The 23,729-nt window shown below is 44.8% G+C and overlaps 1 protein-coding gene across 1 annotated transcript; it reads right to left on the bottom strand.

Annotated features, from left to right (window-relative positions):
• Nucleotides 1-23,729, bottom strand: Commd7 (COMM domain containing 7). Its single transcript, XM_008834828.3, has 9 exons — nucleotides 23,544-23,729; nucleotides 13,681-13,734; nucleotides 13,479-13,581; nucleotides 4,554-4,610; nucleotides 4,432-4,469; nucleotides 3,411-3,501; nucleotides 3,128-3,177; nucleotides 1,417-1,465; nucleotides 1-536 (listed from the first exon to the last, which is right to left on the bottom strand). Exons 1-9 carry the CDS (start codon nucleotides 23,625-23,627, stop codon nucleotides 460-462), a joined length of 603 nt encoding a protein of 200 aa, XP_008833050.1. The 5' UTR covers nucleotides 23,628-23,729; the 3' UTR covers nucleotides 1-459.

Below are 23,729 nucleotides of genomic sequence, written 5' to 3' on the forward strand. Positions count from 1 at the left end.
TTTTATTTCATCATCTAGCCAAAAGGTAGTCAGCTGGAGCCAAATAATCTAAGAGAGATTCACAATGCCTGTGTCCTTATAACACAAAACACAAAGGAACAAAATCAGAGATAGCACAGGGTCTGGCCCCAGGTCTTTTCAGAGAAAACTAAACACTGGCTTCAATACCCCTGCCCCCAATACAGTGAAGAAATAGATGGGTGCTCTCCAGGTGCCACACACACAGCCAGGCCTGTCATAGCATCCAAAAGTCTCTAAATTGTCCTGGGAGCTAGGCAGTGGTGGCTCTCTCATGGAGTTTACAGAACAACTGTGCAGGACTCCTTAAGTACTTAATCCTGTTTTTTAGAAGCCTTTTGCAACTGGGCTCCCAAGAAGCCAGCAGGGCTGCATGGATGCCTACAGACCAGGAGAGGTAGCGCCTCTTGGAGCAGGCACCAGGGAAGCAAGGGGCAGGGATCAGCTAAGACACTCCATGCTGGTTCTGACTCGCTCCATCTCATGCAGAAAGCCGTAGAACTGAGGCAAAGTTAGTTCTGGGGAGAGAAGATTTAGTTGAGGTGAGTGTTTCCAACTCCACAGAATCACCCAAGGAAGTTCACTTCTACCCAGAATTTTTATTCATTCACTTCTGGGGCGCAAACCCAGGGCTGTATGTATGCAAGTGCTCTGTCCTTGAGCTACATCCCCAGGCTGAGATTTATTTTCTTTTTGTATGTCTAAGCAGATTTCTCTTTCTTTCTCTGGTGCTAGGAATCAAACTCAGGGCCTTTAGCATATTAAGCAAAAGCTCTACTGAGCTACATCCCCAGCTAGGTAGCTCTTGATGGATACTAGGAACCATGCAAGGGTCTCAGTTCCACAGAGCAGGAGTATGTAAGTGCATTAAAATGGTGTCACCTAGCTGGACAAGATGGCATAGCCTTTAATCCCATCACTGGGATCTCTGTGAATTCAAGGCCAACCTGGTCTATACAGAATTCCAGGTTGGCCAGGGCTCCATAGTGAGACTATCTCAAAATAAATAAATAAATAAATAAATAAATAAATAAATAAATAAATAAATAAAGTAAATAATAAAATGGTGTCACTCTGGAGCACAGAGGGTTTCTCAGAGGGCATCTTCCTGGCTGGCTGTTCAGTGGGACTCTTACAGTGAGAGCTTTCTTGCCTTCAATCTGCTTCCACTGTAGCCCCCACCATGCCCTTTCCTCAGAAGGCTCTTCTACTTGGAGCTTCCAACTTGCCTATAGCTTGGTAACAGACCTGGCACCATCTCATTTGAGAGGAAAGGCCAATGGTTACTCCAGAACTTGCTGATGACTGTCTCTAGGTAGATGGGGCAAGGGTGGGAGATATTTCTAGTCCAGGTGCCTAAGGAGAAAAAGAAAGCTTCAAACAGAGTCACAGACTCACCTATATACAAATTTTCAGTTTGGTTTCCTTTCTTAATCACCAACTTTAACTAAAAAGAGGAAAAAAAGGAAGGAGAGAAGGAAATAATTAGTTAAATTAAAATGACAGGCCAGCAAGATGGCTCAGCAAGTAAAGTGCTTACCACACAAGCCTGATGACCCGAGTTTTGATCCCCAGAATCCACATAAAAGTGGAAGGAGGGAACTGATTCTTTGAAGCTATCCTCTGACCTTCACACATGTGCTGTGGCACGTGCCTCATCCCCTCCATCTCTCTTTCACATACATATAACAATAATTTTTAGAAAATATATTTTATTATTTTAATTTAATTTTATTTTGTGTGTATTAGTATATTGTCTGCATATATGTAAGTGCACCTGTGTCATGCAATGCCCAAGGAGGTCAGGAGAGAGCATTAGATCCCCTGGAACTGGAGTTACAGACAGTTGTTAGTCACTAAGTGGGTTCTGGGAACCGAATCTGGATCCTCTGCAAGAACAGCCAGTGCTCTTAACCACTGTGCCATCTCTCCAGCCTGGGATAAAGAAAATTTTTAAAAATAAGGACAACTGGGGCTGGAGAGATGGCTCAGTGGTTAAGAGCACTGACTGCTCTTGTAGAGAACCTGGGTTCAATTCCCAACACCCACATGGCAGCTATGAACCGTCCTTAACTCCAGTTCCAGGGGAATTCCAAAGCCCTCTTCTGACCTCCACAGCATCACACAACACAGGTACAGTCACATACACACAGGTAATACACTCATACACATAAAATAAAAATAATAAATAAAATATTTTTTTAAAAAAGACAACTGAACAAAGGAATTCCTCCAAACCCTTTCACCTTATTAAATTCTAAAGCATCCTAGGGTCTTGAGGATGCTAAACATATACTTTAACCGGCAACATCCCAACCCCATCATACAGCATCTAACTATACAGAAGTGGTCTAAAATGTCCAATACCAAAAACTGTAGCAACTAGGGCTGGAGAGATGGCTGAGTGGTTAAAAGCCCCTGCTCCTCTTGCAAAGATCTGGGTTTGGCTTGCAGTACCCATATGGTGGCTCACAACCATCTGTAACTCCAGCTCCTGGGCATCCAATGCCCTCTTCTGGACTCTGTGGGCCACTATGCATGTGGTACACAGATATACAAACAAGCAAACACTTATAACACATAAAATAAAAATAAATAGAAATAAAAAATTCTAAAATCACCTAGATGTATTGTTCTGAGGGCAGACATGTTGGCTGATCACACTGCTCAGAGATACAGGATACACAGAGCATTTTCTGGGAACATCACTTAAGACTTAAGAGGAGGCCGGGGGTGGTGGCTCACACCTTTAATCCCAGCACTCAAGAGGCAGAGAGAGGCTGGAGGATCTCTGCAGGTTCAAGGGCAGCCTGGTCTACATAGTGAGTTCCAGGTCAGCTGGGGCTACAGGGAGATCCTGTCTCAAGAAGACAGTAAGAGTATACAGAAAGCCAGTGTAACTATAGTAATTTTTTTTTTTTTTTGAGGGAGCGTCTCATGTAGTCCAAGCTGTCCTTGAACTCCTGATCCTCCCATCTCACCTCCTGAATGCTAGAATTAATCTCATCTCCTGAATGCTGGAATTATAGACATGTGCCACCATGCCTGGCTTTTATTAATTTTTAGCTAAGTTGAAAACCTCCCCATTTTCACTGATCAGAAGACTCACCTGTAAAAAAATACTTCCCACTTTCTCTAATTCACTGCTTCCAGAGGTCACTGTGACACAAGAGAAAAATACTAAGTGACTGAGGAACTCAACTTTGAAGGCTATCCCTAGAGAAGCCATGTGAGGTTGAATATAAGGGCAGCAAGGGGTGCCAGACACAGAGATGACCAACTTGCTGGGCCTGTTGGAGCTTGAGATCAAGGACAAGTCTGCCCCACCCAGGCTCTCCAATCCAACCTCACGACAGCCAAACAAGTGACCAGAACTAGGTCCAGCTAGTTACCTCCAAACCTCCATTCCATATCAATAAGTCGGTTAATCATCAGGGTCTGACCTATTGCCCATCTTGCAAGGGTAGGGGTGTTCTGCCTCCACTGCAACCAAAGCAAAAAGCCAAAGTTATCAGAATGGGACTCACCACTGCTTTTCCTTCAGCTCCAAGCACAGTAACGTTAAGACGGAGGGAAAAAAGAACCAAGATCTGGGTCTTCATGCACACATGACAGATGACAGGAAATACAACTCCGTGCACAGATGACAGGAAATACAACGTAACCCTCTTCCCCTTCTCTCTGAGACAAGGTGTCTCATAGCCCAGCTGGCCTTGAACTCTTGAACTTTCTGCCTCTACCCGCCATCCCGCCCCAGTGCTGGGACTACCAGAGTACACTACCCTACCCAGCTTAAGTATTTTCTTTCATCCCAAAATTTAATTCATACTGGAAAAAGGGAGATTACACAAAAAACCTTGACTGGTCACAAACCACCATTCCTGCTGACTGGCCTTATCAGAGCACTGTTAGCCCCTGGGCTTTACCAAAGCATTGTTACCCCTGCTTCAAAACTATGGCCCTGGAACCTACCACCCCAGCCATGAAGCAGACACCTGTTCTGAAAATAGGCCTTTTACAAACAGCAACTCACCTAATTCTATGGAATACTTAAACTATCCTGCCACTTGAATCAGTATGGCTGCTGTGCGGATTCTTGCCGGTCAGCTTCCACCCCGCATGAACCAACATATGGTCAATTTAGATCATGGAGGTGGGATTTTCTTCCTTTTCTATCTGTGCCTCTTCCACTCCTATTCCTAACAGGAGCAATGACTGTATGACATTAATATTTGGTCAAACCAGAGGGGGAAATAAGGGCCGCACTCAGCAGAGCTGGCTAACAGCCACAGGTGTGCCACTCCTGCTAAGCCAATGGAAGGAAGGGGGGTTTGGTCTCACTCAGCATTTTCCATTCTTTTTCTTTTCAGGAAATAAAAGCCAGGATCTTAACCCAGTTTAAGAGAATTATACCTTTTCAGAAAAGTAAGTGGCTTTCTCCTCACTAAGACCTGCAAGAGAACAGAAGGGATCATTAACATAATAAAAAGCCGGAAGCCCTCCCTCTCCCCGGGCAACCTTAGGTAAAGACCTACCCAGAGTTATGAAATCAGCACAGACCTGCTCAGCAGTGAGGCCCTTCTTCAAGGCACCTGGAGGCAGAGAAGAAATCATAAAATGTGCAAATCAATGCATTAGTCAGCAGTGAGTATCTCAGCAGCCCAACCTACCTAACAGAAAGGACAGAAGGAGTTCCCTTTAGAAAGGTCTCGAGCTAGCTGGGGGGAAAACAGCTGAAACTGCTGTGGCAGGGTGGCACGCTTGTTTACTGCACAGTAGGATCACTTACCGTCCAGGGAGGGTAGACCAAGCTAGAGACAGCAGAAAAGACTGTGGCTTGGCATGGGTCACTCAAGTGAAGGAGTGGGGCTACAGAGTCCTGCAGCTCCACGGCAGCCTGGGTATAAGGCAGCAACCTGGCACTTCATGAAGTAATTTGTTGCATTTGGTTACTCAAGTTTAATTAAAAGTGATGTGTCGGTTGGGGATGTAGCTCAGTTGGTGGAGTGCTTGCCTGGCAGGCATAAAGCCCTGGGTTTGATGTCCAATACCATATAAACCTGGCTTGGTGGTTGAGGTAGAGGAAGGGGAGGATCAGAAGTTCAAGGTCAACCCTGATGACATAGGTTACTCAAGGTCAGGCTGGGCTACCTGAGACATTAATATTTTATTATTATTATTATTATTAGTGTTCTATGACTGGCCTAGGCAACATGACAAAATCTTATCTCAAAATAGAACATTTTAAAATCTGATTTGGGAAGTGGAGAAAGATGGGTCAGCAGTTAAGAGCCCTGGCTGCTCTTCCAGAGGACCCAGGTTTGGCTCCCAGTACCCATATGGCAGCTAATACCTGTCCATAATTCCAGAACCAGGAGATCTCACATCTTCTGGCCTCTGCTTTTCAAGTGCTGGGATTATGATATGGGCCGCCATGCTTGGCCATCCTATTTCTTTTTGTCAGTGCTGGGGATAGAACCTAGGGCCTCCTACATGCTAGGCAGAAGCTCTGCTACTGGCCACACAAACTCTAGACCTACTGTTTTGCTTGATGATCTCAAAATACTGTGAAATTAACAGGATGTGGTGGGGCATGCCTTTAATCTCAGCATTTAGGAGGCAGAGGCAGGTGGTAGCCTGGTCCAATAGTTAGTTTCAGGCCAGCTTGGGCTACAAAAAGACCCTGTCTCAAAAAAGACCAAACAAACAAATAAAAACAAAAAACAAAAAAAAAGCAAAGCAAAAACAAAACAAAAACTATGATATGAGGCTTATGACTGTAACTTTTTTTCTTTTTGGTCTTTTTGAGACAGGGTCTCCCTGTAGCCCCAGCTGTCCTGGAACTCACTATGTAGACCAGGCTGGCCTTGAACTTACAGATATCCGCCTGCCTCTGCCTCCCGAGTGCTGGAATTAAAGGCATGTGACAACTTTTAAATTTACCAGAAAACTAAAGATCAGAAGATTAAGTTTTAGCAAGAGATCAGGTAAGTACCCATAATTGTGAAAGCACTCAATAGGTATTCCCCCAAGAGTACAAGAGTGCTACAGTATGTGTGGGACGCTCTTTAGTCAGGTGAGCACGGTGTGTGGGCGAGATAAAGGCGGATCTCTGTGAGTTCAAGGCCAGCCTGGTCTAGTGAGTTCCAGGCCAGATGAGGCTACAAGGAGACCCTGTCTCAAAAAAGATGAAAAAAATAAAAATATATCAGGTTAAAGGCTGGTTTGGGTACATTCAAGGTAGCCTGGGTACACAGATAAATTTAAAACTTGTCAGATTGGGCATGGTGGCGCACACCTTTAGACTCAGCATTCAGGAGGCAGAAGCAGGTCAATCTTTGTGAGTCTGAGGTCAGCCTGGTCAGTGAATTTCAGATCAGCCAGGGCTACATAATGAGATTGTCTTAAACAACAAACAAAACAAAAAACCTGCTTGTTTGATTCATAGGGCTGGGAGAGTGTGATGTAGCTCACTGATAGCATGAAGGAAGCCCTGGGCTGATCCCCAATACCACATAAAACCAGATATGGTGGCATAGGCCTGTAATCCCAGCACTCAGAAGTGGAATAGGAGGGACTAGTTCAAGGTCATCCTCAGCTACATAGCAAGTTTGAGGACAGCCTGGGTTACATGAAACCCCATCTCAAAAAGAAAAAACCAATCCAGGTGTGTCACTCATCTCATTTCGCTTACAGTAACTTCCAAACTCTTGCTTTTCAGGCTTGGACGCCTCTGGAGTCCCTGGATCTCTTTCTTAACTTCTGCTATGCCCATTTTATATTTTGCTTTATACATATTTTAATACTGCATTTATTATTTTTCATGTGTATCAAGTGTGCTTCACTTGCACGCCTGTAAGTGCAACCATGCCACGCAAAGCCTATAGAGGCCAGAAGAGGGCATAGGACTCCCTGGAACGGGAATTAGGGACAGGAGAGTTGTTAGCTGCCATGTGGGTGCTGGGAATTGAACCTAGGTCCTCTGAAAGAGCAGTTAGTGCTCTTAATTGTTGAGTCATCTCTCCAGTCCTATATTTTTTTTTCTGGTTTGTTGCTTTGGTTTTACTATGCAGTCCTGGTTGGCCTGGAACTCCTATGTAGACCAGGCTAGCCTCAAACTCACAGAGATCTGCCTCTCTCTGCTGGGATTAAAGGCATGCACCACCACACCTAGCCCCCTTTTCTGCCACCTCCCCCTTTTAAGTAATATGTGAGTGTCTGCCCTGTTTGTGCATGTCCATGGAGGCCAGAGAGAGGACATTGGATTCCTTGGAGCTGGAGTTATACTGGAGCCACCGAGCCATTTCTCTAGCTCCCCCCTACACTCCCCACCAAACGGTCTCACTAATGTAGCACTGGCTGGCCTGAAACTCACAGAGATCAGTCTGTCTCTGTCTCTTCAATGCTGGGATTAAAAGTGTGCACAACCACATCCAGCCAAAGATTTATTTAACATTTATTTATTTTTTGGTCTTTTTGTGACAGGGTCTCCCTCTAGCCCCAGGCTAGCCTGAAACGCACTATGTAGACCAGGATGGCCTTGAACTCACAGAGATCCAACTGTTTCTGCCTCCCAAGTGCTGGGACTAAAGGTGTGCGCCACCACGCCCAGCCTAGATTTACTTACCTTTTTATGTGTATGAATGCACACCATGTAAATTCCTGTGGCCTACGCCAGAAGGTATTTGATCCCCTAAACTTGAGTTACAGGAAGTTGTAAGTTACCAACTGAGTGCTGGGAACTGCAAACCTGGGTCCTCCAGAACAGAAGAAAGTGCTCTTTACTGCTGAGCCATCTCTCTAGCCTTATTTTCTGAGCTAGACTCTCATGTAGCCTAGGCTGGCTCAAACTTGGTATGTAGGTAAGGATGATCTTGAACACCTGATCCTCCTCTACAATTAGGATTACAGACATGTGCTACCAAACTGAATTTTTTTAATAAAAAAAAAATTTATTATATTTTATGTGTATGAGTGTTATGCCTGCATGTAGGTAAGTGCACCCATGTTGTGCAATGCCTGCGGAGGACAGAAGAGGCTGTTGGATCCCTTGGAACTTGAGTTGCTGTTAGGTGCCATGTGGGTGCTGGGATTAGAACCCGGGTCTTCTGCAAGAATAGTCAGTGTCCATAAACACTGAGCCATCTCTCCAGCCTTTTTTTAAATTAAAAAAAAAAATTTATTATTTTAATTTTATGTGTATGAGTGTATTGCCTGCATGTATGTGAGTGCACCCATGTCATACAATGCTGCGGAGGTCAGAAGTGGGCTTTGGATTCCCCTGGACTGGAGTTAAGCAAGGTTTGTAGCCAACATGTGGGTGCTGGGAATCGAACTCAGGTCCTCTGCAAGAGCAGTCAGTGTTCTTAACTGCTGAGCCATCTCTCCAGCCGCCACACTGAACTTCTTTAAGGTGAAATGGTAGAACTGTGGGTCGTATTTATTTCTTCTTTCTTTCTTTATTCCTCCCTCCCTTTCCCTCTTCCCCTCCTTCTCCCGACTTAATCTTTTTGAGAATGTCATATAGCCCAGGCTAGTCTCAAATTTGCTATGCAGATTAAGGCAGCCTTGAACTCCTGATCCTTTGGTATCCACATTTCAAGTGTTGGGATTAAAGGTGTAAGCACAATTTTTTTGTTTTGTTTCGTTTTCTATAAAAAAAGAAAAATCTTACATTTTGCCCAGGGCCCACAACTGCCAAGTACAATACCCAAGTGGTTTCCAGGCCAGAGGGTCCCCAGGAGCAGTTCTTTCGGCTCTAGGTCATTCTGATGAAGCTCAACGGGGCCTGACACAGCAGGCTACTAAGCTCTAGGGGCTAGAGAGCAGGCTGTCCACTCTGAAGCTACCTTCTGTAGGCAGGAGACAAACCTGACAAAGATACTTGCTCCCCCAGGCCTCCAGTGCTTCCTTTCCAGTTGTTTCCTTTGGTGATACCTTTGTCCTAAATAAATGTGGCCTTGACCCTACATAGGGAATCCTTGGTAGAAACACCCTGACAGGGAAAGCAGGTAGAAGAGGATTGGGAGTAATCTGCCTAGGATAGGGAGTCATCTCCCAAAGGCTGACCAGCTGAATCACCCTGTGAGACCCAGGAGAAACAAGGCAGCCCCCAGTGCATGTAGCCAGAGCACCTTCTGTGCCAGCATTACGCTACACATTGGGAGATATTAATACCAGCACAGACATAACCTCTGCCCTTGTGAGGCCTATATTCCACTGGGAGAAGAAAGATCATGACAGTATGTAAGCCACAGAACACTGAGGCAAAATGTGCCAGAGAAAAGCAGGGGAGCAGGGGAGGCTGTCGGTCCTGAGGCCATAGGCTGACATGTGATTAAATACCATTTGAAGGAAAATAATACTCCCACACCTTAGGCAAATGGTCACTCTGTGTGTTCTTTTCTGTATTAGTAAAAATAAAAACAAGATGCTGGGCGTGGTGGTGCATGCCTTTAATCCCAGCACTCAGGAGGCAGAGGCAGGTGGATCCCTGTGAGTTCAAGGCCAGCCTGGTCTACATAGTGAATTCCAGGGCAGCTGGGGCTACAGGGAGACCCTGTCTCAAAAAAGACAAAAATAAATAAATAAAATAAATAAAAACAAGAAACAAAATACAAAAAAGAAAGCCGGATGTGGTAGCACAGGCCTTTAATCCCAATACTCAGGAGGCAGAGGCAGGTGGATGGATCTCTGTGAATTCAAGGCCAGCCCACCAGACTTTGTGAGTTCCAGGCCAGCTGGGGCTATAGGGAGATCCTGTCTCAAAAAGACCAAAAATAAATACATAAATAAATAATAAATAAATTACAAAAAAGAAAAAAAGTACAATTTGTGACTACAGCTCAGTGCTGAGCATTCTTTTCCTGGCAAGACTTCACACAGAACTCCTTGGGGAGTAGGGATGGGAAATTATCTTTTAACAGAAAACAAAAGTCAATTACTGATCACCCCCACTGGCCAGATAGCTTGCTAAGCAGTAAAGGAAAACAAGTTTCAGCAGCAGCCAAGTTATCTGGAATCCTGGTGAGAGGGAACAGGAAGGCAGCTACCACTGCAGGAGGTGAGGTCTTTATCTATTATCTTTCCCCACCTGCTCCCCGCCCCCAGTGCTGGGGATTGAACCCAGGACCTTGTGCATTCCAGGCAGGGGGTCTACCCCTGAGCTACATATCCACAGCCCATCTTTCTCCATCCTCACAGTATGAGGAGGCCTCTCAGCTCCATTTCATCCCTGAAGAAGCTGATTCTCCAAAGTGAAGGAACTTAGTTCAAGGTCTCTAGTAAGCAAGGAGTGCAACAGGGCCCCCCAGCAACCAAATACATATGGGCTGGGGCCTATGTGGACCCTCATAGGAAGGACCCTCCACCCTATGTGGAGCCTCAGTGGAAGAGAACAATGACCATAAAACAAACAGTGCAACAGACAATGAGGAACCAAAACTGGGCTGCAAGATGTCCTTTCAGATATGATAAAGCTTATCTCTCACAGTAGACAGCTAAATATTCAGGAATGAAATGGTGTATCTGATAGGTACTTTAAACTAATTCAGCTTAACTGGGTGTGGTGGTGGCTACATCAAATATTGCCTGTGTTCCCAGTGCTCTTGAGGCTGAGGCTGTGTGATCTCTGTGAAACTGGGGCCAACCTGGTCTAATAGCAAGTTCCAGGTCAGTTGGGGCTACATGGGGATCCCATCTCAATAAAAACAAAACTGGCTGGGTGTGGTGGCACATGTCTTTAATCCCAGCACTCAGGAAGCAGAGGCAGGCGGATCTATGTGAGTTCAAGGCCAGCTTGGTCTACATAGTGAGTTCCAGGCCAACTGGGCCTACAGGGAGACCCTGCCTAAAAAAGACAAAACAAACAAAAAAACCACACACACACACACACACACACACACACACACACACCCCACAAAACTAACAAAAAAACTAATCCAGTTTGGAAAGCAGTGAGAAGTAGGTACAAATGAAATTAACTTGGTTATGCACTGATAGTTGTTAAAGGGGGATGACTAAAAACTCTGTACAAAATAGTAAAAGAAGGTTACATGATGGAGCACCTTTAATCCCAGCACTCAGAAGGCAGAGGCAAAGGCAAGTGGATCTTGGTGAGGTCAAGGCCAGCTTGATCTACATAGTGAGTTTAGCAAATTCTAGGCTAGCGGGGGCTATAGGGAGACCCTATGTCAAAAATCCAACGCGGGGGGGGGCTTTTCTTTCTTTTTTCCTTACATTCCCTCTACCCCCACTACTCAGTTAAGACTGGTTCCAGCCAGGCATGGTGGCGCAAGCCTTTAATCCCAGCACTGGGGAGGCAGAGGCAGGCGGATCTCTGTGAGTTCAAGGCCAGCCTGGTCTACATAGTGAGTTCCAGGACAGCTGGGGCTACAGGGAGACCCTGTCTCAAAAAGACCTAAAAAAAGATTGGTTCCATGCTTAATTATTTCAGTTTTCTTTACTGCAGGACTTTTCTTGTGTGTTCCCAGGCTGGTGTTGGGGGAGCAGAAAGCCTTTCACTTACAGAACCCACTGATTGGAGGAAGAGTGAGCTGGTGGGCTCCTGAGGCCCCTTCATCTCTAAGGAGACCACTTTCTACAACTAGTTTAATTGCAGGAACATGGCCAGGATGTGGGATGCTGCCTATTTATTTATTTATTTTTTTCTTCTGGTGTTCTGAGTCAGGGTTATGCATCTAGCCAGGCTGGCCATAAAGTTGTGATCTTCCTGCCAGCCTCAGAAGTGTTGGAATTACAAGTGTGAGCCACAGGGAAAGTTTTATTTATTTATTAATTTAAAAAGTTTTTTGGTTTTTTTTTAGTTTTAGACAGGGTCTCCCCATATATAGCCCCACATGGCCTGGAACTAGCTATGTAGACCAAGCTGGCCTCCCCATTTCACAGAGATGTCTTCTTCTATCTCCCAAGTGCTGGGGTTAATAATGTGCACCGCCATGCCAGGCTTGGTAAAGTGCTTGCTGTACAAGCAGAACTTGAGTTGATTCCTAGAATCCACTTATGAAAGCTAGGGGTAATGAGGCCTATTTGTAATCACAGCCCTGGGAAGACAGAGACAAGCAGATCCCTGGGGATGATCAGCCAGTCTAGCTTAATAGATAGGTCTCAGTGAGAGAACCTGTCTTAAAAAACAAGGTGGACAGCTCTAGCTTTCTAATGCACACACACACACACACACACACACACACACACACACACACAGGTGTCGCTTGCACATGCACATATACAAACAGGCGCACACAAATAGCAACAACAAATAAAAAAAGAGGAAGGAAGAATACAAACTATGTTAAAAGTATTTATTAAGGGCTAAAGATCTAGCTTAATGGGCCAGGCGTGGTGGCGCACTCCTGTAGTCCCAACACTCGGGAGGCAGAGGCAGGCTCATCTCTATGAGATCAAGGCCAGCCTGGTCTACACAGTGAGTTCCAGGTCAGCTGAGGCTGCAGGGAGACCCTGTCTCAAAAAGCCAAAAAAAAAAAAAAAAAAAAAAGATACAGCTTAATGGCAGAATACTTGCTTAGCTTGGGCCCTTGGGTTCCATCCCTAGCATTACACTAAAGAAAAAACGGGCTGGAGAGACAGCCTCTTCTGTGCTCTGAGGGCACTGCACAACAAGGGTGTACTTACATACATGCAGGCGATACACACATACACATAAAATAAAAAGAAAAAAAAGAAAAAAAGAAAAAAACCAAAATGAACAAGAAAAGAAAAAAGATCCAAGTGACACTGTCAATTGTTATCAAGGTCTCTAAGCGCATTGCTACACTTCTGAATTTATTGACTAGAGGACAGAACTCAGGATGGGGACCCAGCTTCAAGCTATCCTGTTCTGCATGGCTCCTCTGGTACCAATTCCCAGCCCTTTAGAATACCGGAATGCATAGATATTCAAGTCTCTCAGATAAACGACAGGATTGCATATAACCAATGTATACTCTGCACACGTTAAACTGCTTCCCTATTAACACCTAATGTACTGTCTGGTCTAGAGAATGATGAATGGAAGGAAGTCTGTTCTAGTTCTGTGCAGGTGCAATTCTTAAATACTTTAAAAAATTATTTTTATTTTATATGCATGAATGCTTTGCCTGTGCCACATGTGTGCAGTGCCCATGGAGGCTAGAAGAGAATGCCAGACCCATTGGAACTAAAGTTTCAGATAGTTGTTAGCCACCATGTGGGTGCTAGGAACCAAACCCAGGTCCTCTACAAGAGCAGCCAGTGCTCTTAAGCACTCAGCCATTTCTCCAGTCACTAAATACATTTATGTTAAATCCAGACAGGAAACCCAAGTTGCAATACATTTACTTCTTCACCTGGGTTCCTCTGTAGCCTGGGTACCCCACCATATCTACTGCTTGGATGACTTTGAGAACTAAAGGAAGGCTTAGGTAGCAGTACTGTCTGTCCAGGGCTGTTGAGAATCAACCCACCATTTGGAACCAGGAGGAGGCTTTTCACCATGCTTCTGAGAGGGCCAAGACTGATCTGATTGGTGGTGGCAAATTCGGTTAGCTGAGCCTGAAACCGCTCCACCTGGAGAGAGGGAACAGCACAAACACCTTTACTTTCTAAGTTCTCAGGCCTTTAGATCCACTTTGGGGAGCCCTCCTTATCACAAAATACCTTACTTACCTCTTTGGGTTCAGTTAGGAAATGGAAAAGCACTTCTGTCAGGGCTGAGAACTGCTGTAAAAGGAGAACAGAAAGCATCAACACCATGCTGTTCCCAGGTTGCATGCTACATCATACCCAGCTGCAGGCTCTTGAGAGAGAATGGACCAAACAGGAACTGATGCCTGCCTGCCTCCTCCCTCCCTTCCATTACGTGTGTGCCAGGGCAGGTGCAAGTATGCTTAGAGGACAACTTTCAAGAACTGGTTCTCGCCTTCCACTTTGTTGAGGCAGGCAGTGTCCTGCTCATTTCTGCTGCTGCAGTTGTGTACTCCAGGCCAGCTCCAACGAGCTTCAGTCTCATTCTCCTGTCTCCATCTCCCATCTCACCATGAGTGCTGGGATTACAGATAAACACCACTGCATCCAGCATTTTATGTGAGTTCTGGGGACTGAACCTGGGTCATCAGGTTGGTGCTTTTACCAGCTGAGCCACCTCCCTGGCCTCGAGGGCCCATTTTGATCATTTTAAAGTGGGGATGTGAACAGTTCCTGGTGGTGTATACCTGTAATCCCACAACTCAGGAGGCAGAGGCAAGTGAGCAAGGTGAGCCAAAGCTACAGAGCAAGACCCTGCCTCAGAACAAAGTTTCAGTGTTCACATCCCACAAGGCTAACCAATGTCAACAAATCTGCATCACCCCACTGTGTGAGAAGCCCTTCCAGGGATGTTTCAGAGCCAAATTCTGGGAGACTGTGCACAAGCAGGGGCACAGACACATCTAAGGTCCAAGTATACAAACACACAAGGAAAAAAGGTCTGAAAGGGAATATCACTAGAACATTAACAATAGTTACATCTGTTGGGCATGTTAATCTTTTTACTAGAACTGTTTTGTTAGGGACTGAATATCTCTATCTTATACATTTTTGTGTTCACTAGATGTGGTGGCATACATCTTTAATTTCAGTACTTGGGTGACAGAGTCAGTAGATCTCTGAGTTTGAGGCCAGCCTGGTTGACATAGTGAGACATAGTGAGACCCTGTCTCAAGACACCAAAAGGGGCTGGAGAGATGGTACAGTGGTTGAGAGCAGTGGCTGCTCTTCCATGGGACCTGGGTTTGATTCACAGCACCTACATGGCAGCTAACAACTGTCCATAAGTCCAGTTCCAGGGGAGCCAATGCCCTCTTCTGTCCTCTGTGGACACTATATAACATGGACATACTTACATATATGCAGGCAATATACGCATACACATAAAAATAAATAAAATATTTAAAAACAAAACAATAAGAGCAAAACAAAACAAAAAAACCTGCCCTCTAAAATTCTTGTTTAAGCCCTGGTCCCCAAGTAATTGTATTCCTAGGCAGGGTCTGGGCCTGGTAAGGGCAGAATGAGGAAGGATTCTAATCTCATGAAGAGGGCTTGTCATGAGGGAGGGTCTGAGTAGAATCCTGAGCACCTTTAGAAAAAAAGAAGAGACACAGAGCTCTCTTATGTGGACACAACAAGAAGAAATCTACACATCACAAAGTGGCAGGTGTGGAGGCTCATTCCTATAATCAATCACAGCACTCAGGAGGCTGAGGCAGAAGGACTGCCAAAAGTTTGAGGACAGCCTGGGCTAGAGAGTAAAACCTTATCTCAAAAAGAAAAAACCCAAACTACCAGGCATGGTGGCACAGGCCTTTAATCCGGGCAGAAGCAGGTGGCGCCCTGTCTCAAAAAGACCACAAAACAAAAACAAAAACAAAAACAAAAACAAAAACAAGACCTGGGAATTATACAAACAACCTCCTCATACAGGAGAAAAACAATCTCTAGCTTCAGTATTATTCTTAGCTCTAAAGGTGGCAGATGCAGAAACCAAGCACAACACCAACCTAGACCAGCAACTGGGGCTGGAGAGATAGCTCAGTGGTTAAGAACATTGGTTGTTCTTGCAGAAGACCTGGGTTCGAATCCCAGCACCCATATGGCAGCTAACAACTGTCCGTTACTCCAGTTCCAGGGGATCTGACAGCCTCTTCTGTCCTCTGAGGACATTGCATGACACAGGTGCACTTACCTACATGTAGGCAATACATACATACACATAAAATAAAAATAATAAATTAAAACAAAACAAAAAAAAACAATGGCAGCAATTAACCATAGCCAGAATTGGTCACTATGCCATTTGATGTCCCCAGCAGCAACAATCCAATATAGAAAAATCATAGGCAGATACTTCAGTTCAAAATTATATGTGTAATATGAAGGTTAAATGCACCTGCTGTTTCTGTTATGAACCACGACTCTCTCTCTGATATATTTATTAATATATTGCTTTTTAGAAGTGAAGATTTAATAAGAAAAAGTCCCAAAGAATTCCTGAGAGTAGGAGGGCTCCAAAGAAGGAATACCCTGTGTTTGTTTTCTAACTTATTTCGTGGATGTATGTATCATACAGGCATGTATACATCATGATGCTCATACAAGAAATTCAGAGGACAACTTGCAGGAGTCGGTTTTCTCTACCACTATGTGGGTTGCAGGGCTTATTAGGCTTAGTGACAAGTGCTCTTACTCACTAACTTGTTTTTTTTTTTTTTTTTCTTTTCTTTTATGAGAGGGTCTTACTATGTACCCCAGGCTGACCCTGAACTTGTGCCAGTTCTCTGGAGTAGTGGGATTACAGGTGTGAGTCACTGTTCTGGCTTCATTCTTATTATCATCTGTTTTTGTTTTTTGAGACAGGATCTCACTATATAGCTATGGCTAGCTTGGAACTTGCAGTGATCATCCTGCTTTGGCTTCCCAAGTGCTGAGATTACAGACAGCTATGCGACACCACACTGGGCTTTTCATCTAAAAAATATTTTTCTCAGTGCTGAGGATCTAGCCCAGAGCTTTGCACATGCTGGGCAAGCACTGTGCAACACCCCTAGGCCTTCTGTATTATTTTATTAAGAAATGTAATCAGAAAGTCTGGATTTTCTTGAGATTGTACAAATCTTATGAGAAAAAAACTTAACATATAGATTGGTGATAGAGCACTTGCCTTGCACTCTTGAGGCCCTGAATTCAATCACTAACATTCCAAATTAAATTCAGTTAAAATATAAAACCAAAGATGAAGCTGGTCATATTGGTACATGCCTATAATCTCAGCACTTGGGAGGCCGAGGTACTGGGAATACCATGAGTTCAGGGACAGCCTGGTCTACATGGAACATTCCAGCCAGCCAAGGCTATATATCCAGACCCTGTCTCCAAAACCACAGAAAACTGGGCTGGTGAGAAGGCTCAGTGGATGAAGGTGCTTCCTGCCAAGCCTCAGGACCTGAGTTTGATAGGAACTCACCCATGTGATAGGAGAGAACCAACTCCTGAAAGTTGTCTTCTGACTTCCACGTGTATGCTCTGACAGACACACATGCTACACACACACACACACACACACACACACACACATACACACACACACACAATTAGGGGCTAGAGAGATGGCTAAGTGGTTTAGAGTACCAGCTGCTCTTGCAGAGGGCAAGGGTTCAAATCCCAGCACCCACATGGCGGCTAACAATCATCTATAACTCCAGTTTCAGGTGATCAGACACCCACTTCTGACGCCAGAGGCATTGTATGACGGGGGGTGCACTCACATACAGCACACTCATATATATAAAATAAAAATATTTTAAAAAACAAATAAATATAATTAAAATGGGGAAAAAAATCAACAAAAAAACTTAGCCAGGAATGGTGGCTAATCACTATAACCTAGCAATCCAGAGTAAGAAGGAGAGTTCAAGGCCAATCTGGGCCATATAGTCAAACACTGTCTCAACCACCAGCCCCCATGTACATACATGCATATATCCATCCATACATATATGCATACATGTGTATTCTTGCTGTTTCTGGTTTTATTTTTAAAGATGGCTCTTAACTGCTGAGCCATCTCTTCAGCCCCCAGCTGTCTTGAGAGTTTCATGTAGTCCAGGCTTGCCTTAAATTCTAGTTCCTGCTGCCATCTCCCAAGGAAGGGCTGGGATTATAAATTTGTGACATCATACTTAGCTATAAAAGTAGATTTTGAATATATAAAGTAACACATGTGCCAAGTTTTTTAAAGACCACACAGACACAGACACAGACATTTTCCTTTTCCTTCTGGACCACCTCCTTAGTCCCATTTCCTATGTGGTTACTACTACCCCTTCTAGAACTTTCTGGTCATTCTGTTTCCTTTTAATTACAAAATGGGCTCTTCTACAGGAAATATTCACAACAGGGGGGTATTGGGCATTTGACTACATGGACTTGGCAACAATTTAACTTACAGTAATACATATTAGGAACAATTTGTAATGAAAAGCCTCTCACATATTTGTTTGTTAATATATACAGGAATGCCTTGTGACAAATTATTAAAATGTATCCAAGGTTGTCTAGAATGCCAAACTCCTCCCCAATGTATCCTAAGTCAAAGGAAACATACCTTTTAAATTCAGAGAAAACATTAAATTATATATTTGTTTGTTGTTTTGAGAGGGTCTTAGTAACACAGGTGGGCCTCCACTTGACAGCAATGCTCTAGCCTTAGCTTCCAGTGTCCTGAGCTTACAGGTGTGAGCCACCAAGCCAGGCTGTGAAAAACCAGGTTGCTGCATGGATTTACATTCCCACCAAACAATGGCACACAAATACAGGCTTTCTGAAAATGTCAACATTACTTGGAAATACTTCAACAAATGTTCATCATGAGGTCATTTTCCTACATAATGTTTTTTTTTTTTCCTTTTTTCCTTTTTTTTTTTTTTTTTTTTTTTTTTTTTTTTTTTTTTTTTTGTCTCCCTGTAACCCCAGCTGGCTTGGAACCAGATATGTAGACCAGGCTGGTTTGGAACTGACAGATCCACCTGCCTCAGCCTCCCCAGAGTGCTGGGATTAAAGGCATGCATCATCATGCTTGGCCACATTTTGTTTTTTCATTGAGACAGTATTCAGCCTAGGCTAGCCCAGGACTCAAGGTAATCTTCCTGCTTCAGCTTTCCCACCATACCCAGGTGCCTTTATTTATTTCTTAAAAATCCTCCCCCGGGGGTGGGGGGCAAATCTGTGGAACCATTAGCTCTCTGGCCACTGCATCTCCATTAGGACCTCCTAAACTCTGGGATGGCTAAGAGAACACCCGCTGCTTTTCTATTTCCAGGCCTCAGCTCAGCATTCCTTCAAGTTTACCTTCAGCCTTTTTATTGGGTCCATACCCACCTTTCTTCTAAAGAGGAACTTCAAGCTATTCTGGTCTGTTGGCTGCTGTCAACCCCCATTCTACCCAAGTCTCCCAGGCTTCTCACTCTTCCTTACCCTTCAAACCCTGCCCAGATGTCAAGATACTCCTAAATACCAAAGGAAATAATCAACAGAAGATAGAGAGGTATATTGCAAGCTATACCTCTGATACGTAGTCAACATCTATAATATATAAGGAGCTCAAACTCAAAAACGAAAACCACACAATTAAAAACTGAGGCAAACACTTCAAGCAGAGTTAGAACGTGACCAAGAATTAAAAACTAAAAAAATATTTTATTCTGCTTTTAAAATTTTATGTGTATGAGTGTACTGCATGCATGTATTTAAGTGTACCCATGTCATGCAATGCCTTATGAAGTCAAAAGAGGGTGTCAGATCCCCTGAAAGTGGAGTTGCAGATGGCTGTTAGCTGCTGTGTTGGTGCTGGGAACCAAACCAGGGTCCTTCCTCTGCAAAAGCAATCAATGCTCTTAACCACTGACCCATCTCTCCAGCCCTGAAACTTTTTTTTTAACTTTAAAAAAAATATTTTATTTATTTTTATGTGTATTCATGTATTGCCTACATGTAGGTAAGTGCACCCATATCGTGTAATGCCTGTGGAGGTCAGAAGAGGCTGTCGGATCCTCTGGGACTGGAGTAACGGGGATTTGAACCCAGGTCTTCTGCAAGAACAGTGTTCATAACTGCTGAGCCATCTCCCCAGCCCCTAAAATATTTGTTATTTTTGTTTTATGTATATGAATGTATTGCCTACATGCCTGTAAGTGCACCCGTACTGTGCAATGCCCATGGAGGTCAGAAGAAGGCATCAGATTCCCTGGAACTAGAGGAATTAAAGACAGTTGTTAGCTGCCATCTGGGTGCTAGGAATTGAACCCAGGTCCTCTTCAAGAGCAGTCAGTGCTTTTAACCACAGAGCCATCTCTCCAGCCCTAAAACTTTTTTTTTTTTTTTTTTTTTTTAAAGACAGGGTCTTGCCAGGCATTATAGCACATGCCCTTAGTTTTTAAATTTATTATTTTTTTTTAATTTTTGAGACAGGGTCTCCCAATAGCCCCACCTGTCCTGGAACTCACTATGTAGACCAGGCTGGCCTCAATCTCATAGAGATCTGCCTGCCTCTGCCTCCTGAGTGCTGAGGTTAAAGCTGTGCACCACCAAAGCAGGGGCAGAGGCAGGCAGATATCTGAGTCTGTGAGTGCCAGGCCAGCCTGGTCTACATAGTGAGTTCAGGCTACTCAGGACCCTTTAAAAAAAAAAAAGTTTTATTTATTCTTTGACAATTTCATACTTATGTTAATTGCTTTAGAAATTAAAGAAAGAAATACCTCACAAAACTCTTGCCTAGTATGTGGATGGTCCTGTCTTATCCCCAAGAGGCAGGTAGACAATCACCATGTAGCCTAGGCTGGCCTTGAACTCTGGAACCTCTGGTGTCTACCCTGGGAGTGCTAGGCACTGGCATTCCAGGAACCTGCTAACATACTTGGCTTGGCTCAGATTCTGACTTCTGAGGCTCCCTCCTGGAACCTCACTCAGGTTCCAAGTATGATATATAACCTTGATAAGGAACACAAACCTGCCTAGCAGTTCTCAGTATACTAAGTCTCAGCTGCTGACTGAGTCTTCATGGCTGCCTCACCCTGGAATGCTCATCACCCATGACTATCTCTGCATATCAAAATCTTAACCTATTATCATTATCACTAGCAAACATCACAAGGGATGCTCAAGGTCATTCTAGGCTAGGGAAATATAAACCAGTAGAAGAGATACACTTTCATTTATCAGAGCTGTAAACCCAAAGTTTGAGAACACCTGTGCTAGGATACCACAGGGACAGGATCCTCAAACTGACAGCTCCAGGGAGTAATGGGCTACCTTCCTAGAGGACATTGTCATACTACAGACACAATTTTAATGACAATCATAGCTTCAACACTAGTAATTCCATTGCAAGAAGTATGCCTTCCATCCATGTTCCATCTTGGCTCAACACAGTTATTTGTTCCTTGAAAGCATTGTTTATAAAACAAACAAAAACTCAACCAGGGCTGGTAGTTCATTCCTCTAATTCCAGCACTGTGGAGGCAAAAGCAGGAGAATCTCTAGCAAGCACAAGGCCAGCAAGGGCTACAGAGTGAGACCTTACCTTAAAAAAACAAAACAGCAGCAGGGCGTGGTAGCCTTTAGTCCCAGCACTCGGGGGGGCAGAGGCAGGCGGATCTCTGTGAGTTCAAAGTCTACATAGTGAGTTCCAGGACAGCTGGGGCTACAGGGAGACCCTGTCTCAAAAAGATCAAAAAAAAAAAAAAAAAAAAAAAAACCCCAAAAACCTAAACAGCAACTGCTTCTGTAACCCCAGCACTCAGGAGGCTGAGGCAGAAGGGTCATGAATTTGAAGTCAGTCTGGCCTACACAGTGAAACTGTTTTAAATTCTTTTAAAAGAGCTGGACCTGGTGGCACAGGTTATAATCCCAGCTACTCAGGAGACTGAGAAAGGAGGCTTCTAAATTCAATGTCTGTCTGACTCTAACAAAAAAGGCTAGGGCCAAGCATAGCGGTGCATGCCTATAATCTTAGAACTGGGAGGCAGAGGAGGAAAATTGCTGTTCTAAGACAGTCAGGGCTACAAAGAACCTGCATGAAAATAAAACAACAACAATACAACAAACCACCACATAGGATTTTATTAATAGATATTTGAGTATGGTGTCATGCACCTGTAATCCCAACACTTAGGGATGCTAAGGCAGGAAGCCCTCCAGTTTGAGACCAGCCAAGGCTAAACAGAGATTCTGTCTCAAGGGGAAAAAAAGAATCCTGGGCTGGTGAGATGGCTCATTGAGTAAAGGCACTTATGGTTAAGCCTGATACCTGAATGGTGAAAGGAGAGAACCAGCATCAAATCCTGGGGTTGTCCTCTGACTTCCCCTTCATACACCCACCCCCCAGTCCCTGACAACACTAAAATGCCATACAAAAATCTTTTAAAAAGACTCTTACTTTTTTAGCAGTAGAATCTTTTTTTTTTTTCTTCAAATGGAAGTCTTGAGACTAGTGGTGTCAAGGAAGCAAAAGCTAAGCTATTTCCCTAGCTTTGAAGTCAGACATCCGGGTCTGAATTCCTGGCGCTACAACTTCCTGGCTACAGACTTGCAATCCTTCTGCCTCAGCTTCTTAGGTCCTGGTTTACAGACATGCACTACCACTAGCTCTTTAAAAAATTTTTTTTCTGTGGTGCTGGGAACTGAACCCAGGGCTTCTCACATGCTAGACAAGTGCTTTACCCTCTACCACTAGGTGACAGCCCTGGCCCTCCTCCTGGCCCTCCTCGCTGGCCTAGAACTTGATATATAGACCGGATTGGCCTTGATCTCACTGAGATCTGCCTGCCTCTGCCTTCTGAGTGCTGAGATTAAAGGCATTGAGTCCCATGCCTGGCTGGCCCTCTTTTTATTGGTATATACTGGAAAAGACATATGGTAAATAGCAGGTAAGAGTGCTTACTGCTTTAGCAGAGGACCCAGGTTTTGGGTTCAGTTGCCAGTACCCACATTACGTGGTTCACAACCACATGTAATTCCAGTTCCAGTGAATCCAATGCCTTCTAACCTCTTCAAGCACCTACATGCACAGGGTGCACATAAACAAACTCATGCAGACACACATACATATACAAGATAATTTTTGGTCTTTTTGAGACAGGGTTTCTCCTGTAGTCCCAGCTAGCCTAGAACTAGGATCTGTACAGAGATCCATCTTGCTCTGCTGAGTGCTGGGATTAAAGGCATGCGCCATCACACCCAGCACAAATTTTTTAAAAGATTAGAAATATGGCTTATACTAGGTGTGATGACTCACACCTGTAATCTTAACAGAAGGGAGGCTAAGGGAGGAGGATCATTAAGATTCAAGTTCAGCCCCTGCTAGAGTGAGACCCTATCTCAAAACAAATCAGAAAGAGAAGGGAGGGAAAGAGTTGGCATTATAATCACAGGAATCAATACTTTAGGAAGAAATCAGTTTGGTTTTTATTCATTAAACAGGCTACTAGGTGTGTGGGGAGTTGTGGTTGGGAAGTAGACCAGACTGGCCTTGAACTAGATAGTTGTGCAAACTGGGTGAACTCCTACTTCCACCTTCCAAGTACTGGGATTGGGAAGGGCCATTTTAACCCATTTTTTTAGCTGCCAGCAGGAGGACAGGTACCCTGACTTGGCTGGAACCTGCTGTCTGGACAGAAGGAGGTGCTCGGGGCTCCATGCCAGGGATGGGGCCTCCAAAGCGCAGTGTTTCTTCCCTAGACTGGGAAGGGGCGTGTTCACCGGCCCAGTCCTAGCCCCTTCCGGCTCAGGCCCAGGGCCCCAGTCTGGACACCCACACAGGCCATCAGATGCCCGGCCGCCCGCCCCGGCCACCTACCAACGCCCGCCTCTGTTCCTGGCTCTCGGCCTCCCCGAACCCCCGAAATCCCTCCTCTAGGTCCCCGCAAACCCTCCAGGTCCCCCGGAGTCTCCCCCTCCCAGCCCCCCCTTCCCCCCGCGCACGCCCAGGCTTGGCCCACCTGCACACCCAGCTGGTTCAGCTGCTGCATGTCGCCGCCCACTGCCTCGGGCACCGGGTCCTGAGTGTAGTGCAGGCGACCCATGGCGCCCCGCAGCTCCGCCGAGCTCGCGTCCTCCGCTCGGCCTCGCTGCACTTCCGCAGCCGCACTTTCGCCACACTCCCAGAGCCCGCTCGCGGGACGGCG

This window comes from Nannospalax galili, unplaced genomic scaffold (genome assembly GCF_000622305.1).
Source record: "Nannospalax galili isolate Female #2095 unplaced genomic scaffold, S.galili_v1.0 scaffold1357, whole genome shotgun sequence".
In the NCBI taxonomy this organism is placed as follows: domain Eukaryota; kingdom Metazoa; phylum Chordata; class Mammalia; order Rodentia; family Spalacidae; genus Nannospalax; species Nannospalax galili.

Excerpts from the sequence above, each read along its gene's own strand:
- Commd7 (XM_008834828.3), bottom strand. The coding sequence starts at position 23,627 with ATGGGTCGCCTGCACTACACTCAGGACCCGGTGCCCGAGGCAGTGGGC. Across the intron at positions 3,178-3,410 it reads TATGGAATGGAGGTTTGGAG|TGACCTCTGGAAGCAGTGAA; the intron begins GTAACTAGCTGG and ends CTTGTGTCACAG. Across the intron at positions 1,466-3,127 it reads TGGGAAGTATTTTTTTACAG|TTAAAGTTGGTGATTAAGAA; the intron begins GTGAGTCTTCTG and ends TCCTCTTTTTAG.